At 44.9% G+C, this 17,999-nt stretch overlaps 1 protein-coding gene across 1 annotated transcript in view; it reads right to left on the bottom strand.

Moving 5' to 3' along the window:
* LOC115458893 (presequence protease, mitochondrial-like) overlaps positions 1 to 17,999 on the bottom strand; it is a gene marked incomplete at its 5' end in the record, with an annotated part of 169,180 nt that overhangs the window by 2,802 nt on the left and 148,379 nt on the right. Inside the window, 1 exon segment of the mRNA XM_030188734.1 lies at positions 6,558 to 6,660. Coding sequence (XP_030044594.1) covers positions 6,558 to 6,660 — 103 coding nt within the window.

Genomic DNA, 17,999 nt, shown 5'->3' with positions numbered 1-17,999 from the left:
TGCCGAGGGCCTTCGACGCCGGTCTCGACCGCCACGCAGGTGGAGTCCCCGTCGACGGAGGGAGCTTCATCCCCGCTAGCGCGGGAGTCCACCGCTTGACGACGCCACCGAGGCCTCGGTGCCTCGAAGTCGAGCCGGGCCCGGTTGAGGACTGAGCTACAGGAGCTCATGTCCGACATCGAGGAAGAGGCCTTGTGGGGGGAGGAGGAGGACCCCAGATATTTCTCCTCAGAGGAGTCTGTGGGCCTTCCCTCCAACCCCACTCCTTCACCAGAGAGAGCTCTCGCCACCTGCGAGCCTCTCTTTTGCCTCCTTCGTCAGGGATATGTCGATTTGCATTCCCTTCCCCGTGGTCTCTGTGGATGAGCCGAGGGCTGAGATGCTCGAGGTCCTCGACTATCCATCACCACCTAGAGAGTCCTCCACGGTGCCGTTGCACAATGTCCTCAAAGAGACACTGCTTCGGAACTGGTTGAGACCACTATCTAATCCCACCATCCCCAAGAAAGCGGAGTCCCAATACAGGATCCACTCGGACCCAGAGTTAATGCGGCCCCAACTGCCTCATGACTCGGCGGTCGTGGACTCTGCTCTCAAGAGGGCACGGAGTTCGAGGGAAACCGCCTCGGCGCCCCCGGGGCGGGAGTCTCGCACTCTGGACTCATTTGGGAGGAAGGCCTACCAATCTTCCATGCTCGTGACCCACATCCAGTCTTACCAGCTCTACACGAGCATCCACATGCGGAATAATGTGAAGCAACTGGCGGACCTGGTCGACAAGCTCCCCCCGGAGCAGTCCAGGCCTTTTCAGGAGGTGGTCAGGCAGCTGAAGGCGTGCAGAAAGTTCCTGTCCAGGGGTATGACACCTGTGATGTGGCATCTCGTGCTGCGGCCCAAGGTATAGTGATGCGCAGGCTCTCATGGCTGCGTGCCTCTGACCTGGACAACCGCACCCAGCAGAAGCTGGCTGATATCCCTTGCCGGGGGGATAATATTTTTGGTGAGAAAGTCGAGCAGTTGGTGGACCAACTACATCAGCGGGAAACCGCCCTCGACAAGCTCTCCCACCGGGCGCCTTCAGCATCCACCTCAGCAGGTGGACGTTTTTCCCGGGTCAGGCAGGCTGCGCCCTACGCCTACAACAAGCGTAGGTACACCCAGCCGGCCCGAAGGCCTCATCAGGCACAGGGACAGCCCCAGCGCACTCATTCCCGTCAACAGCGTGCGCCTAAGCAGCCCCCTGCGCCTCCACAGCAAAAGCCGGGGACGGGCTTTTGACTGGATCCATGGGAACATAGCCGCCATCAAAGCGTCCGTGCTGGACGATCTGCCAGTCGGAGGGAGGTTAAAATGTTTTCACCAAAGGTGGCCTCTTATAACCTCCGACCAGTGGGTTCTCCAAATAGTGCGGTGTGGATACGCCCTGAATTTGGCCTCCCCTCCACCAAATTGTCCTCCGGGAGCCCAATCCTTCAGCTCCCATCACAAGCAGGTACTTGCAGAGGAACTCTCCGCCCTTCTCAGCGCCAATGCGGTCGAGCCCGTGCCACCCAGGCAGGAAGGGCAGGGATTCTATTCCAGGTACTTCCTTGTGGAAAAGAAGACGGGGGATGCGCCCCATCCTAGACCTGAGAGGCCTGAACAAATACCTGGTCAAAGAGAAGTTCAGGATGCTTTCCTTGGGCACCCTTCTACCAATGATTCAGAAAAACGATTGGCTATGTTCCCTGGATTTAAAGGACGCATACACTCACATCCCGATACTGCCAGCTCACAGATGGTATCTCAGATTCCGCCTGGGCACACGGCACTTTCAGTATTGTGTGCTGCCCTTTGGGCTCGCCTCTGCCCCACGGGTGTTCACGAAGTGCCTCGTGGTGGTAGCGGCGTATCTACGCAAGCTGGGAGTGCACGTGTTCCCATATCTCGACGATTGGCTGGTCAAGAACACCTCTGAGGCAGGAGCTCTCCGGACCATGCAGTACACTATTCATCTCCTGGAGCTGCTGGGGTTTGTAATAAATTACCCAAAGTCCCATCTCCAGCCAGTCCAGTCTCTGGAATTCATAGGAGCTCTGCTGAATTCTCAGACGGCTCAGGCCTTTCTTCCCGAAGCGAGGGCCCACAACCTCCTGTCCCTCGCTTCCCAGACCAGAGCGTCTCAGCAGGTCACAGCTCGGCAGATGTTGAGACTTCTAGGTCATATGGCCTCTACAGTTCATGTGACTCCCATGGCTCGTCTTCACATGAGATCTGCTCAATGGACCCTGGCTTCCCAGTGGTGCCAGGCCACCGGGAATCTAGAAGATGTCATCCACCTGTCCATCAGCTGCCACACTTCACTGCACTGGTGGACCATTCGGACCAATTTGACCCTGGGACGCCCATTCCAAATTCCACAGCCCACGAAAGTGCTAACGACGGATGCATCTCGCCAGGGGTGGGGAGCTCATGTCGATGGGCTTCACACCCAGGGACTGTGGTCCCTCCAGGAAAAGGATCTGCAGATCAACCTCCTGGAGCTCCGAGCGGTCTGGAACGCACTGAAGGCTTTCAGAGATCGGCTGTCCTGTCAAATTATCCAAATTCGGACAGACAATCAGGTTGCAATGTATTACATCAACAAGCAGGAGGGCACCGGATCTCGCCCCCTGTGTCAGGAAGCCGTCGGGATGTGGCGTTGGGCCTGCCAGTTCTGCATGCTTCTCCAAGCCACATACCTGGCAGGTGTAAACAACAGTCTGGCCGACAGACTGAGCAGAGTCATGCAACCGCACGAGTGGTCGCTCCATTCCAGAGTGGTACGCAAGATCTTCCGAGAATGGGGCACCCCCTCGGTGGATCTTTTCGCCTCTCAGACCAACCACAAGCTGCCTCTGTTCTGTTCCAGACTACAGGCACACGGCAGACTAGCGTTGGATGCCTTTCTCCTCCATTGGGGGACCGGCCTCCTGTATGCTTATCCTCCCATACCTTTGGTGGGGAAGACCTTGCTGAAGCTCAAGCAAGACCACGGCACCATGATTCTGATAGCGCCCTTTTGGCCCCGCCAGATCTGGTTCCCTCTTCTTCTGGAGTTGTCCTCCGAAGAACCGTGGAGATTGGAGTGTTTTCCGACTCATTTCGCAGAATGACGGAGCGCTTCTGCACCCCAACCTTCAGTCTCTGGCTCTCACGGCCTGGATGTTGAGGGCGCAGACTTCGCTGCGTTGGGTCTGTCTGAGGGTGTCTCCCGTGTCTTGCTTGCCTCTAGGAAGGATTCCACTAAGAAGAGTTACTTTTTCAAGTGGAGGAGGTTTGTCGTTTGGTGTGAGAGCAAGGCCCTAGAACCTCGTTCTTGTCCTGCACAGAACCTGCTTGAATACCTTCTGCACTTATCAGAGTCTGGCCTCAAGATATCAGAGTCTGGCCTCAAGACCAACTCAGTAAGGAATCACCTTAGTGCGATTAGTGCTTACCATCTTCGTGTAGAGGGTAAAGCCATCTCTGGAGAGCCTTTAGTCGTTCGATTCATGAGAGGCTTGCTTTTGTCAAAGCCCCCTGTCAAGCCTCCTGCAGTGTCATGGGATCTCAACGTCGTCCTCACCCAGCTGATGAAACCTCCTTTTGAGCCACTGAATTCATGCCATCTGAAGTACTTGACCTGGAAGGTCATTTTCTTGGTGGCAGTTACTTCAGCTCATAGGGTCAGTGAGCTTCAAGCCCTGGTAGCGCATGCTCCGTATACTAAATTTCATCATAACAGAGTAGTGCTCCGCACTCACCCTAAGTTCCTGCCAAAGGTGGTGTCGGAGTTCCATCTTAACCAGTCAATTGTCTTGCCAACATTCTTTCCCAGACCGCATACCCGCCCTGCTGAACGTCAGTTGCACACATTGGACTGCAAGCGAGCGTTGGCCTTCTATTTGGAGCGGACACAGCCCCACAGACAGTCCGCCCAATTGTTTGTTTCTTTCGACCCCAACAGGAAAGGGGTCGCTGTCGGGAAACGCACCATCTCCAATTGGCTAGCAGATTGCATTTCCTTCACTTACGCCCAAGGCTGGGCTGACTCTTGAGGGTCATGTCACGGCTCATAGTGTCAGAGCCATGGCAGCGTCGGTGGCTCACCTGAAGTCAGCCACTATTGAAGAGATTTGCAAGGCTGCGACGTGGTCATCTGTCCACACATTCACATCACATTACTGCCTCCAGCAGGATACCTGACGCGGCAGTCGGTGCTGCAGAATCTGTTTGGGGTTTAAATCCAACTCCACCCTCCAGGACCCGAATTTATTCTGGTCAGGCTGCACTCTCAGTTAGTTGTTCTTCGTAGGTCAATTTCTGTTATACCCTTGCCGTTGTGAGGTTCAATTGACCTGGGTTCTTGTTTTGAGTGAGCCTGAGAGCTAGGGATACCCCAGTCGTGAGAACAAGCAGCCTGCTTGTCCTCGGAGAAAGCGAATGATACATACCTGTAGCAGGTGTTCTCCGAGGACAGCAGGCTGATTGTTCTCACCTACCCTCCCTCCTCCCCTTTGGAGTTGCGTTTTTACTCAATTTTGCTTGTCATTCAACTGAGCGGGAACGGTCGCACACGGGCGGGAAGACGGCCGCGCATGCGCGGGGTGGGCGTACCCTGTGTGCGGGACCGCCCGCAAAGTTTTGTTCCGGTTGGTGGGGGCTGCCGTGGACGTCAACCCAGTCGTGAGAACAATCAGCCTGCTGTCCAGGGAGAACACCTGCTACAGGTATGTATCATTCGCTATCTGTCAAAGTGGTTCATTACAAAAGGCAATTGAATAGGTCATTTTTATTTCAAGCAGCTTATCAATGGAATAACCTTGTTTTGTCTATTAAATAGGAAAGGTCATATCTTATTTTGCAAATTGTTAAAAACAATTTATGAATGAGAAAAGTGTTAATAGACTTTAATAACTAAATATGACACCCCAGAATCATATATTTTATCTTGTTGTATACCACTTTGAACCCTTTTGGGATTAAGTGGTTTATAAAAACCGAGTTTAGATAGGTGACAAACTACTGTTCTGCAGAAAGCACTGTGGGCTCCATTCAAGCATTAGCTAGTTAGTTGTGTTAACACACATTAAAATGTGTTAAGTGCATAGTTAGTAAATAGGCCCCCAAAGAGAATGTGTTATTTAATTCAGGTTAGTGACTATTTTATTTATTATGACATTTGTATCCCACATTATCCTAAACAGGGTTCAGGTTCACTGGCTTACAATCCAATTATAAGCAGGTACTATCTCTGTCCCTAGAGGGCTCACAATCTTGGTTTTGAGGCAATGGAGGGTTAAGTGACTTGCCCAGGGTCACAAGGAGCTACAGTGGGGATTGAATCCAGGATGCTGGGATCAAAGTGTGCTCCACCAACCATTAGGCCATTCCTCCCTATACTATCTCTGCAACATCCCCAGTCCTTGCTGTTCCAGGAAATGCAGCCACTGACCTGGGCATAAAACAGGTCCTACACATGGCAGCACACAGCTGAGCCAATCTTTAGATTGTAAAGCTCCTTTGAGCAGGGACTGTCCTTCTTTGTTAAACTGTACAGAGCTGCATAACCCTAGTAGCGCTTTAGAAATGTTAAGTAGTAGTAGTTATTTCAGTAAAAAGTAGGATTCTTAGTATATTGGAAGATGAGAGCCTTTATCAAAATGACTTTTATACTCCTTTCCTGGCAACTTTTTTTTTTTTATCAAAATTACTTTTATACTCCTTTCCTGGCAACTCTTTTTTTTTGTTACATTTGTACCCCACGCTTTCCCACTCATGGCAGGCTCTATGTGGCAGGCAATGGAGGGTTAAGTGACTTGCCCAGAGTCACAAGGAGCTGCCTGTGCCGGGAATCGAACTCAGTTCCTCAGGACCAAAGTCCACCACCCTAACCACTAGGCCACTCCTCCATTCAGCCTGTTAGCTTTTTAGACTGTCTATAACAAATGTGCCTATACGTTCTCTCATTTTTGCTGGTCCATGTGCGTATGAAAAACATTGTGTGCAATTTTCAGCCTCGACTCAATGTATTCCACAAACAACAAAGTTGCTAGGTGTGTGCGCGCATGCATATGCAACAGCTTAGAGGGAACACTGCTTGTCATGCATATTCACTATGCATAACTGACAGATTACAGTTTGAAATATTGTTCAGAAATGGATCACAGAAGTTTAGACAGCATTCTTTCTTTCAAGAGAGTACAGACAAAAAAAAAATAATTGAACTTCCCTATCAAAGAAAAACAGCTAAAAGGTAAGCATAATAATGTAGGTTGTTTTCAATTTATCAAAATATGGATAAAATCAGTCAAATACTGCTAAATTTCCTGTGACAGTGCACATCATATCCAGTGTTATGTGAAATATATTCTAGATCTGTTTATGGAGAAAACTACTTATACAGGGCTGAGACCCCCTGAATCTCCTCTTGAACTTGAAAGGTTACACTGATTAGGAATCTGTGGGTTTCATGCTATTAGATTACATCCAAAAGATAACCAAGCTAAAAATGTTGAGATTTCCTCAAGCAATTCAGAATCCTAACCAACACTCACTTGTTTGCTACATCAGTAAGGTTTTTATGGTTGACCTCAAGAAGCTGCTCCCTTTGCCTTTGATTCATTTCATCAGAAATGCCATGCAAGAAGTGTTTTATGCCTAAAAAAGAAAACAGAAGTGTCATATAAACTATATATATACATCACCTTTGGGTGAATTTCTTCAAAAAGGCTGTAAAAAAATCATAATACATTTATGAAAATTATAAATTTTCTTTGACATTTATGAATTTAGGGGTCTTTTTACTAAGCAGTGGGAAAAAGGGCCCTGCAGTAGCAGCTGAGGCTGTTTTTGCTGCATGTCAGGGCCCTTTTTACTGCAGCAGTAAGATAACTTACCGCATGGCCATGCAGCGGAGAGCACTTACCGCAACCCAATGTGGTGGCGGCAAGGGCTCACGGTGGTAAACGTGCTGCCCGAGTACCGCCACACTAGAAAAAAATAAAAAGTTTCTGAAGCGCTGCTGCTAGTTCAGATTTAACGTGCGATAAGTGCGCGTTGGGCTTACTGCCGCTTTGTAAAAGACCCCTTTAATATATTTTATTCGTTGCTAGCTGCTCTACTGTAAGTGGTTCTGTGGGACTAAAATGGGATTAAACTTTATGATGAGAATAGCCTACAGGGCTCTGTACAAAATCATTTGCTTGCTCTGTTGTGATCATAGACAACCAGTAACCCTCAGTTTCTGTCTCATTTCAGTGTTCACCTCTTTTTCCAGTTTTTCTTCCTCAAAGTCCTGTTCTGGAATTTTCTGGCCTTTTCTTTTGGGTCTGCTTATTCTGTGTGTTTCTGTGAGTTTCCACTGATAGTGGCAAGACAGGAATTTCTGGCTGACCACAAACTGACAAAGACCATTGCCATGACATCCCAGCCAACTGTCTTGTTGCAAACAAACTGACAACTGTTTGTTACTGAGAAGGGGTGTGGCAAGGACACTAAGGCCATATCACAGGATTCGTATGTACTTGCAGGATTGCTGATTGGGTGATATATGAGGTGGTCCTTTGTGATGGGAAGGGTATATAAGTAACTGCTCATCTAAAGAGCACAGTTGCCAGCTGGGCGGTTTTCCCGCCCAATTGGGCGGTTTTCTGCAACCCGCCGCGGGAAACTTTTGCCCGCGGCGGGTTGCGGTTTTTTGGGCTCGTTTTGCTTTTTGTGTGGGTTTTGGGGCGGTTTTTTGGCCGGCGGGGGTGGGGCTCATGGCGCCAGGGGCAGGGTTTGTGACGTATTGGGTGGGGTTTGCTGACGTATTGGGCGGGGCGATGACGGTGAGGGCGGGGCTGATGACCGAAGGGGTGGGGTGTGTGTGGTTTTTGGGTGGGTTTTTGACGGTTTTGTGTGGGAATTTTTTTTTTTATCTGGCAACCCTGCTAAAGAGACTCTGAAATAGTTCGGATGGCAAGAGAAGTTTCATATCCTTGCCACAGCCTATTTCCAGAGGGGTGTCCTCCCCCTCCCCCCTTGTAAGAACTAATTCTTTACAGCTAAGAATCTTTCATTCGTTCATTCATTCATTCTTCCTTTCTTTCTCTTCTTTCCTATTGTTAGACTCTGTTCAAAAAAACTACTAATGCCAAGAGCCAATAGTATTTCTTCTGCTGTTGCAGTGAGAAATAAAGATTCCTTTTGGTTTTCTAACTTAGCCTGAGTTTTTTTTTTTTTTTTTTTAATAAGAATAGCATAATAAAAACACAGCCAGTACAGTACCTCCTGAAAGACTCCTGAAATCAGAAAGTCATGGGATAGGAGGCAATGTTCTATCATGGATTAAAAACTAGTTTAATGGTCAGTATTCTCAGTGGAGAAGGGTAGAGAGTGGGGTTCTCCAGGGGACCACTGCTATTTAACACATTTATAAATGATCTAGAGATGGGAGTAACTAGTAAGGTAATTACATTTGCTGATGAAGTTACTCAAAGTTGTTAAATAGCAAGAGGATTGTGAAAAATTGCAAGAGGACCTTAAGAGACTAGAAGACAGGGCATCCAAATGGCAGATGACTTTTAATGTGAGCAAGTGCAATGTGATGCATGTGGGAAGGAGGAACCCAAACCATAGTTATGTGATGCAAGGTTCCACCATTAGGAGTCACTGCCCAGGAAAAGGATCTAGGTGTTATCGTTGATGATATATTGAAACCCTCTGCTCAAAGTTCAGCAGCGGCTAAGAAAGCAAATAGAATGTTAGAAATTTATTAGGAAAGGAATGTAAACTAGAACTGAAAATGTTATAATGCCTTTGTATCGCTCCATGGTGCGACTGCACCTCGAATACTGTGTGCAGTTCTGGTCACCGCATCTCAAAAAAGATATAGTGGAATTAGACAAGGTAAGGACAACTCCCCTGAAGAAAGGCTAAAGCAGCTAAGGCTCTTCAGCTTGGAGAATAGACAGCTGAGGGGAGATACGATAGAGGTTTATAAAATACTGAGTGGAGTGGAACAGGAAGATATGAATCCCTTGTTTACAGGGGCACACAAAGAAGCTACTAAGTAGTAAATTTAAAACTAATTGGAGAAAATATTTTTTCACTCAAGTAATTAAACTCTGGAATTCACTGCCAGAGAATGTGGTACAAGCAGTTAGCTTAGCAGGATTTTAAAAAGGTTTGGATAATTTCCTAAAAGTCCATAAGCCAATATTAAGATAGAGTTGGGGGAAATCCACTGTATATTGTAGGAGATGCAGCATAACATCTATTTTGCTGTTCTGGGATCTTGCCAGGTGCTTGTGACCTGGATTGGCCACTGTTGGAAACAGGATACTGGGCTTGATGGACCTTTAGTCTGTCCCAGTATGGCAATGCTTATGTTCTTATGTAACACAATTGCTAGAAACATTAAAAAAATAAGATGAGAGAGTTAAGAGTATATAGCACTAAATGTAGATATAATATTTTATTTATTTATTGCATTTGTATCCCACATTTTCCCACCTCTTTGCAGGCTCAATGTGGCTAACAATACATCATGAATGTTGGAAATGTATAAGAGAATATACATTTAGTATTACATGAGGATCATAATAGGCATCTCAGAGACCTGCAGGGAGGAGGACAATCAATGGGACACTTAACAGGGTGCAACTTACATCAAAATGGTAAGAGTGGATGAAATTAGGGGGGAGGGGTGGGTGAGTCACGCTATATGTTAGAGGGAATTGAGTCAAAATAAACATTCTACATGAAACAGCAGTGTGGAATCCTTATGGACTGAAATTCCATGTGTGAATGGAAGGGATATTCTGGCCGGGCTGTACTACCATCCGCCAGGACAGAACAGACAGATGAAGAAATGTTTACAGAAATTAGGAAAGCTGGCAAATTGGGCAACAGTATAATAATGGGTGGTTTCAATTACCCCAATATTGACTGGATAAATGTTTATTAGGGAGCGCTAGGGAGGTAAAATTCTTAGACGTAATAAAATGACTGCTTCGTGGAGCAACTGGTCCAGGAACCAACAAGAGGGAGAGCTATTTTAGATCTAGTCCTTAGTGGGATGCAGGGCATAGTATGAGAGGTAAAGGTGCTAAGTCTGACAGGAAACAATCATTAACAAGATCAAATTTGAGCTAATATCTGGCGTGAAGTCTCTAAGGAAATCTGTAGCAGCATTTAATTTTCAAAAGGGCGACTGACAACATAAGGAAAACAGTTAAAAAGAAGCTAGAAGGATCAGCTGCAAAGGTTAGGACTTTAAATCAGTTATGGATGTTGGTTAAAAATAGTATCTTGGAAGCCCAGATGCATTCCACACATTTACAAAGGTGGAAAAAAAAGAGCATGGTTAAAAGGTGACGTGAAAGGGGCTGTTAGAGCAAAAAGAACATCCCTAAAAGAATGGAAAAAGGACCCAAAAGAAGAAAATAAGCAGCAACATAACCACTGGCAAGTTAGATGCAAAGCATTGATAAAGAAGGCTAAGAAAGAATACAACAGAAACTTGCCACAGAGGAAAAAGAGTAACAACTTTTTCAGGTACATCAGAAGCAGATAGCCTGTGAGAGAATCCGGGGGACCGTTAAATCACGAAGGAGCATGAGGGGCACTCAGGGAGGACAAGGACATAGTGGAGAGACTGAATGAATTCTTTGTTTCGGTCTTTATGGAAAAAGATGTAAGAGATCAACCTGTAACAGAAATGATTTTCAAGGGTGATGATACCGAGGAACTGAAAAATCTCAGTGAACCTGGAAGACATACTGAGCCAAATCAACAAATTAAAGGATAGTAAATCACCTGGACCAGATCGCATGTACCCTAGGGGGTACTGAAAGAATTCAATCATAGAATTGCTAATCTGCTGTTAGTAATCTGCAACCTGTCGTTAAAATAGTCTGTATTACTTGAAGCTTGGAGGGCGGCCAATGTAACACTGATTTTTGAAAAAAGGTTGCGGGGTAATCTGGGAAATTACAGACCGGTAAGGCTGATGTCGGTGTCAGGCAAAATAGTGGAAAGAATAAAATTACGGAACACAGAAACATTGTTAAATGGGACAGAGATGGCATGGATTCAACAAAGGAAGTCTTCATTTATTTGAAGGCGTGAATAAACATGTTGATAAAGGTGAGCCGGTTGATGTAGTGTACCTAGATTTTCAGAAAGCTTTTAACATAGTCCTGAGAAAATTAAAGAGTCATGGGATAGGAGGCAATGTTCTGTTGTGGATTAGGAATTGGTTATTGGACAGGAAACAGTTAAATGGTCATTTTTCTCAGTGGAGGAGGGTGAATCAAGGAGGTTTAATAGACAGGAGATGGAGTGATGTCAGAATGCTGAAACCAATTAGGTTAATCTAAGTTTCCCTTTCCCAGCGCAGCTGTCATCCCCATTCACGCAAAACAAAGCAAGCAAACCTATAAGCTGTTGCATCCACCTTGTTGTTCTTTATTGTTGGTAGCATTTTTATTTAATCTCACATTTTCAAACATGCCAGCTTGTACACAGAGGATGTATAATAACAGAATAACTTTTCATAGGTAGAGTAGTAATTTGTTATAAATCTTAATCAGTGGCCAGTTGGAGGGGCTGGTTACAGGGCCACCCTAGCACCAGTGGCGTAGCTATGGGGGCCTGGGCCCCCAAATTTGGCTGGTGGGGGTCCCCGAATCCCACCAACTGAACTGTTATCTGTCCCGCGCTGGTCTTGCACTTGCCTCCTCTCCCATTTCCAGTTGCGCTGTGCATGCTCAGTTTCATTAAAACGAGCGTGCAGTGCACAGCACGCTGAAAACGGGAGAGGAAGCAAGTGCGAGACCAGTGCGAGACAGATAAATGCTTCAACTGGCGGGGGTTGGGGACCTCCACCAGCAAAGGTACCTTGTGGTGGCGGAAGTGGCAGGGGAGGGGTGGCAGCATAAAATGTGCCCCTCCACACACACACACAATTTGGGCTCTGGACCCCCCCACCCACTGAGGTCTGGCTACGCCCATGCCTAGCAAGTGTTATATTTGTGCAGAGATTTTTTTCTCCTGGTAATGGGCCATGTTATGAGAATCAGGTGCTCAACATTCAGAGTTTCTATCTATTTATTTATGGTATTCATATCCCACATTTAACATGTATTAGGTTGAAATCAGGGAGCATTTGAAAGCTTTTTTTTTTTTCCCTGTGCCTAGATCAATAGAGAAAGATGGTTAGTGGGAACTTGCTCCATTTGAAGAATGCAGTGATATATTATAAAAATGCACTGAATATTGTTTATTACTATTATTTACTACTGGTTGATATACAGCAGAAGTTAACCAAGTCAACATTATGCTTTGTAATATAATTTTTAATGGCATTTTCTCAGTTATTACCCAAATAGAAATAAAATTATAATGTTACTTATACAACAGTGTCTGCCTCTTATGGTAGTTAGGATAACCTGGTCCTGGAGTTACCCAAGGCGGTCAGGTTTGTGGATATTGACAATGAATAATCATGAGAGAGATTTGCATATAGTGGAAGTGCTCGTTATGAAATGCTTTGAGTCCTACTGATCTGTACATATGTTGTGTTATTTTAGTGGGTGGAAACAGTCAGGTGGGCTTATAGGGAGGGAGGGGAGTATGGAAGGGGAAGGGTTCTTTGGGTATGTTCTCTGTAAAAGTTTTTATTATGCCATGTTGGATGGTTTACTGTTTTTTCTTGTTCTGTATGAAGCTTATCAACCAACATGTTTTGCTTTTAATAAAGATGATTAAAACGTAAAAAATAAGTCTTGGATGTTACTGAATTCTATTATTCTGTTTCACTGTATTTCCAGTTTTGGCACAGTATAAGACATCACAAGAACAAAATATAGGAAAACAAATGGACTGCATTAGGGGCTTATAAACCCATTTAGTTATGTTTCAACAAATGAGAGATCTGTTTGACAGAAAATATTTTTATAATTTTGACTTATAAACCACTTGTCCCTGAAACATGCTCAAACAGAATAATCCATTTGTGTTATCTAAAAGGTAAACTTCTACAAAACAGATGAAGAAGATGTGATTCCATGTGCCCCAATGAAAGGAGAGTTTAATTCTACTTCCATGTAATTTCAATATATTCCACCATCTTTATAACGCCAGGCTTCCCAAGGCAGATTACAACAACATTTAAGATGTACCCATCAGGAAATAGGATATCCTCACTGAAATTTGGCCATCTGTATTGTATACAGTGTATTTATTTAGTTTTTAGTGTAGAAAAATGACCACAATACAGAGTTTAAAATTTGCTGATTCTACCAGCTACAATAATTTTTTAAGCTATTTTAGTAATATTCAATTGTTATTTCATAATATTTATATCTACATATGGGAAGCTTTCAAATAAATTAAACTGTCCAATAAGTAAAACAAACAAAAAAAAACTTTTGTCCTCCACCTTTTAAGGCACTGCCTATCCAATTGAAAGCTTTAGACTTGTTACAGATGGACCAACAATAAAAAAACGACAATGTGGATGCAGCAGCTCATAGGTTTGCTTGCTTTGTTTTGAGTGAACGGGGATGACGGCTGCGCTGGTAAGGGGAAGCTTACACTGTCCTAATTGGCTTCCTTGTTTACAGCGAACTAGATAGGCTCACTTCCACTCCTGTTTATTAAACCTCATTGGGGTGAATAGTGGAGTGCTATTTAATATTTACAAATAATCTGTAAAACAGAACGACAAGCGAGGTGATTAAATTTACAGATAACAGAACTATTCAAAGTTGGTAAAACACATGTGGACTATGAAAAATTGCAGTGTGGCATTAAGATATGTAGACAAATGAAAACTGATGCACATTGGGGAAGAATAATCCGAATCAGATACCTGATGCTCTAGGCTCCACCTTGAGAGTCAGCACCCAAGAAAAAGATTTAGGTGTTACTGTAGACAATACGCTGAAATCTTCTGGCCAGTGTGCGGTGGCAGCCATAAAAGCAAACAGGATGTGAGGAATTATTAGGAAAGGGATGGCAAATAAGATCATGAATATTATAATGCCTTTGTATTGCTCCATGGTGTGACTTCACCTTGAATATTGTGTCCAACTCTGGTCGCATTATCTCAAAAAAGATATAGCAGAATTAGAAAAGGTTCAAAGAAGAGCAACCAAAATGATAAAGGGATGGAACTTCTTTCATATGAGAAATGGCTAAAGAGTTTAGGGCTCTTTAGCTTGGAAAAGAGTAGAGGGAGACATGACTGAGGTCTATAAAATCCTGAGTGGTGTAGAAGAAGTAGAAGTGAATCAATTTTTTCAAAAAGTATAAAAACGGGGGCACTCTGTTACATGAAAATATTTTTAAAATAGATAGGAGGAAATATTTTTACTCAACGAATAATTAAGCTCTGGAACTCGCCATCAGAGGATGTGGTAACAGCGTTTAGCCTAAGTCTAAAAAATGTTTGAACAAGTTCCTGGAGGAAAAGTCCATAGTCTGCTATTGAGATATACATAGGGAACCCACTGCTTGCCCTGGGATTGGTAGCAAGGAATGTTGCTACTATCTGGGTTTCTGGTAGGTGGTTTGACCTGGATTGGCTGCTGTTTGAAAGAGGACACTGGGCTAGATGGACCATTATTCTGACCCAGTATGGCTATTTTTATATTCCAGATAAGGCTTCTGAAGTGCAATAAAACTTCTTATATGAATGTGTGTGAGAATGGTTCCAATTAGGATGCCAATGGGTCTAATTTTCCTTGGTTAAAGGATGTCTTTTCATCCCTGGTGTAAAAACTCTTGATAATTCTCATAAGACACCATCTTACACTTTCTTTTCAGTGGTACAAGAAATTAAAAGGCACTGCAACACAGGGTAACAATATGTCTACACAATATGCCATGTAGGTAATACTAGATATGCTCAGCTTACTGGTAAGATCAAGAAAAACCTTTAAATAAACAATTTATACCCCAAGTTATTTATTTATTGTTGTGGAGTCTAATATTTTACTTTTTGCCCGTTTCTCCTCTTTTCAGTTGGAGCTTATTCAAAAGTTACTATGAAATCAGAGACTATTTCAAAACAGTCCAAAAATTGTGAGGTATTTTTTCCCCTTTAGCCTTAATGCTATGAAGGACATGGAACAGTTTTACTGTCATCTACAAATGAATGACTCACTGTTCTGCTTTTCCTCACTTTCTGTGATTGCTTAGTGGAAATGAAAGAACTATGTGAGAGAGGCCAAGAAGGGGTGGCAAAATAATGAGTGATAAGGATAGTGTATACAGAGGTAGAAATGTAGTAATGGAGGATAGATGAAAGATGGAGGGACTAGCAGGCTGGGGAAAGAGTGATGGGAAATGAGACAGCTAGGGAATGAGATAAGAATATGGAAAGTTAATAGCTGAAAAGTTAATAGAAGGATGAGAACGGAGATGAAATGAAATTTAAGTGGACAGAGATGCTGAAAAGAAAAAAGGGAGGAAAAACAGATAAGGGAAGGATCAATATGTCAGAGACAGGTGTACTGAAGGAGTAGAACAAGACAGGAAAGAGAAGAAAAGGCAAATGGACAAAACTCACTGGAAAAAAATTTAGAAGTAGTCAGATGGAGAAACAAACCAACATGACAGAAAAATTAAATATCCAGATAAAGGTAGAAAAAAAGTGTTTTAATTTTAAATTTATTAACTGAAATGTTAACTTTGGGATTTGTGTATCACTGATGACTTTGTATCGTGTTCAGTGGCATAGCCAGACAGTTTATTAGAGGAGGGGCAGGGCTGAACTCAAACATGGGTGTGCACAAAATTTTCTCCCTGCTGCCTGGCCTCACCTGAATTCAAAATATAAAACTTGAGCTGACAGGGATCTCCAGGTCCCTCCAGGTGAAGACTTTCTCTACCGTTGCTGTTCCTGACAGCTGGAATTCTCCAACTTCTGCAGCTAGCGGCAATATCCCCGAGCTGCTGCTGCCAACGCTGACCCACCCCTGTGGGTGGGTCTTTTCTGCATATATGAAACTGAGCATGCATTTTTTTTTGGGGGGGGGGGGGCAGCAATGGTGGCAGCAGCTTGAGGACATAGCCACCAGCTGCAGAGCTTAGAGAGCTCTGGCTGCTGGACTAGAGGAGGTGGTCTTCAGCTGCCACAACTTTGGGGTCTCTGCCAGACACAGCAAGGGTGATGGCTAATTTGAGGGACGTCTGAGCCCAAAGTTGGGGGGATGACCCAGCCCCCCCCCCCCATGATGATGAGACCGATTGTGTTAGATACAAAAGGAGGCACATTTCTGTTTTTATTTCTTCAGTTTTGCCACGTTCCAATTTTGGTATTAATATTTCTGTTTCTAATTTCTGATTCCTTCCTCTGTATTTGGTGAAGGTCTGTCTGTGTTTTGTGTGTGAAGAAGTTGTTTTATATGTGTGGCAGTAATGGTGGGTGGGGAGATTGGGGGAGGAAGCCCCCTCCTTAATTTCTGCTCTGGGCCCCAGTCCATCTAAAACTGAACCTGGACCCGGGGTGTTGCAGTGCAAGCAAGCCAGGATTCCTGTGGCACATGGAGGAAATGGTCAGCGGCAGTAAGTCTTTGAATTTGGTGCAGCGTCCAAATATGCCAGGGACTTCAAGCTCTCCAGCAGGGCCAGTGTGCAGTTTTGACATAGGAGAGCATGGAAATAAGAAGCATTTTGTGGGGCCAACTGGCAGTTAGGAACAGCCTATGTCTGATCAACCTCAGGGTCCAACAGAGCATTCAGCTGTTCTGTCTCAACAACTGGCTAATTCATGTCTCGTCATATTTGGACAGCATGGTGCCAAAACAGTTGTCTTCTGCAGTCGTTGGGTTGTGTGATCAGTTTCAAGAAGAGCAGATTAACTCCATCACAGATTCTGGAGTACCTGAGAGTTCTATTCGACACAGCAAGGCAGAGGATCTTTCTCACGAAATGCAGGAGGTTGAAGCTAGTCTTCTCAGTCACGGCAGGCCCAGAGTCTGGGACCACGTCCAGGATTTAGGGTCAATGATGGTGGCGATGGTACTGGTGCTACGGGCAAGGGCTCACATGCAGCCTTCAAAGGAGTCTCTTCTCCGCTTCTGGTCTACAGTGCCACAGAAGTATGACCATCTTCCTTGGATACTGGTTGCCAAATGGAGTAAGCAGTAGTGGTTGTTGCCCAGGAATTTAACTGTTGGAACTCCCAATAACAATGAGAAGTGGTGACAACAGATAACAGCAAGTTGCATTAGGAGCTCATTGCAAGTTCCAGCTGGCACAGGGCACATGGACAGAACAGGAATCACAGTGGTCAATAAACTGCTCGCTCAGGGCAGTGCGGAATGCTTTGCATGAATTTGCTCCCTTTCTGGTAGGGGCCCCAGTCTGAGATTTATCCGACAATGCAACGGCAGTGGCTTACATCAACAAGGAAGGTGGGCCCTGAAGCCATCTGATGGCGGTTGAAGCTGCTTCCCTCATGCAGAAAAAAATCTTCTCTGCTGGTCAGCAGCTCATATCACTGGGTCTTTGAATGTGGAGGTGAACTCTCTCAGCAGGTACACTCCTGAGACCCAGGAGAATGGGAACTATCCAGCCAGGGTTTTCAGCTGAGAGTGGACCGATGGGGTTCTTTGCTTCTAAACTTGATGGTGATTAAATGGAATTCCAAATTTCCCAAGTTCTTCAGGTGTTGGAAGGAGTCTGGCTCGATGGGGGATCGATGCCTTACTGCAGCCCTGAACGGAGACACATCTGTTGTATGTCTTCTCTCCTGGGCTCACAGAACACTGCAAGTTGAAAAGGGTCACATCAAACCAGGTTCAAATAGTTCTTGTAGCCGTAGAGGCCGTGGTATGTGGATCTGATTCGACTGCGGGACGGGGGATCCTCTCCATAGTTACACAGCCTACTGAAGCAAGGTCTGGTGCTCATGGAGGATCCGTGCCCCTTTGGCCTTACGGCTTGGCCAGTGAAAAGGTTTGGTTGAGATGAAAAGGTTAATTTGATTTGGTCACTGCTAC

This window comes from Microcaecilia unicolor, unplaced genomic scaffold (assembly GCF_901765095.1).
Source record: "Microcaecilia unicolor unplaced genomic scaffold, aMicUni1.1, whole genome shotgun sequence".
Taxonomy (NCBI): Eukaryota; Metazoa; Chordata; class Amphibia; order Gymnophiona; family Siphonopidae; genus Microcaecilia; species Microcaecilia unicolor.
The sequence above is the reverse complement of the archived record's forward strand: the minus strand, read 5'-3'. Positions and strand labels throughout refer to the sequence as shown.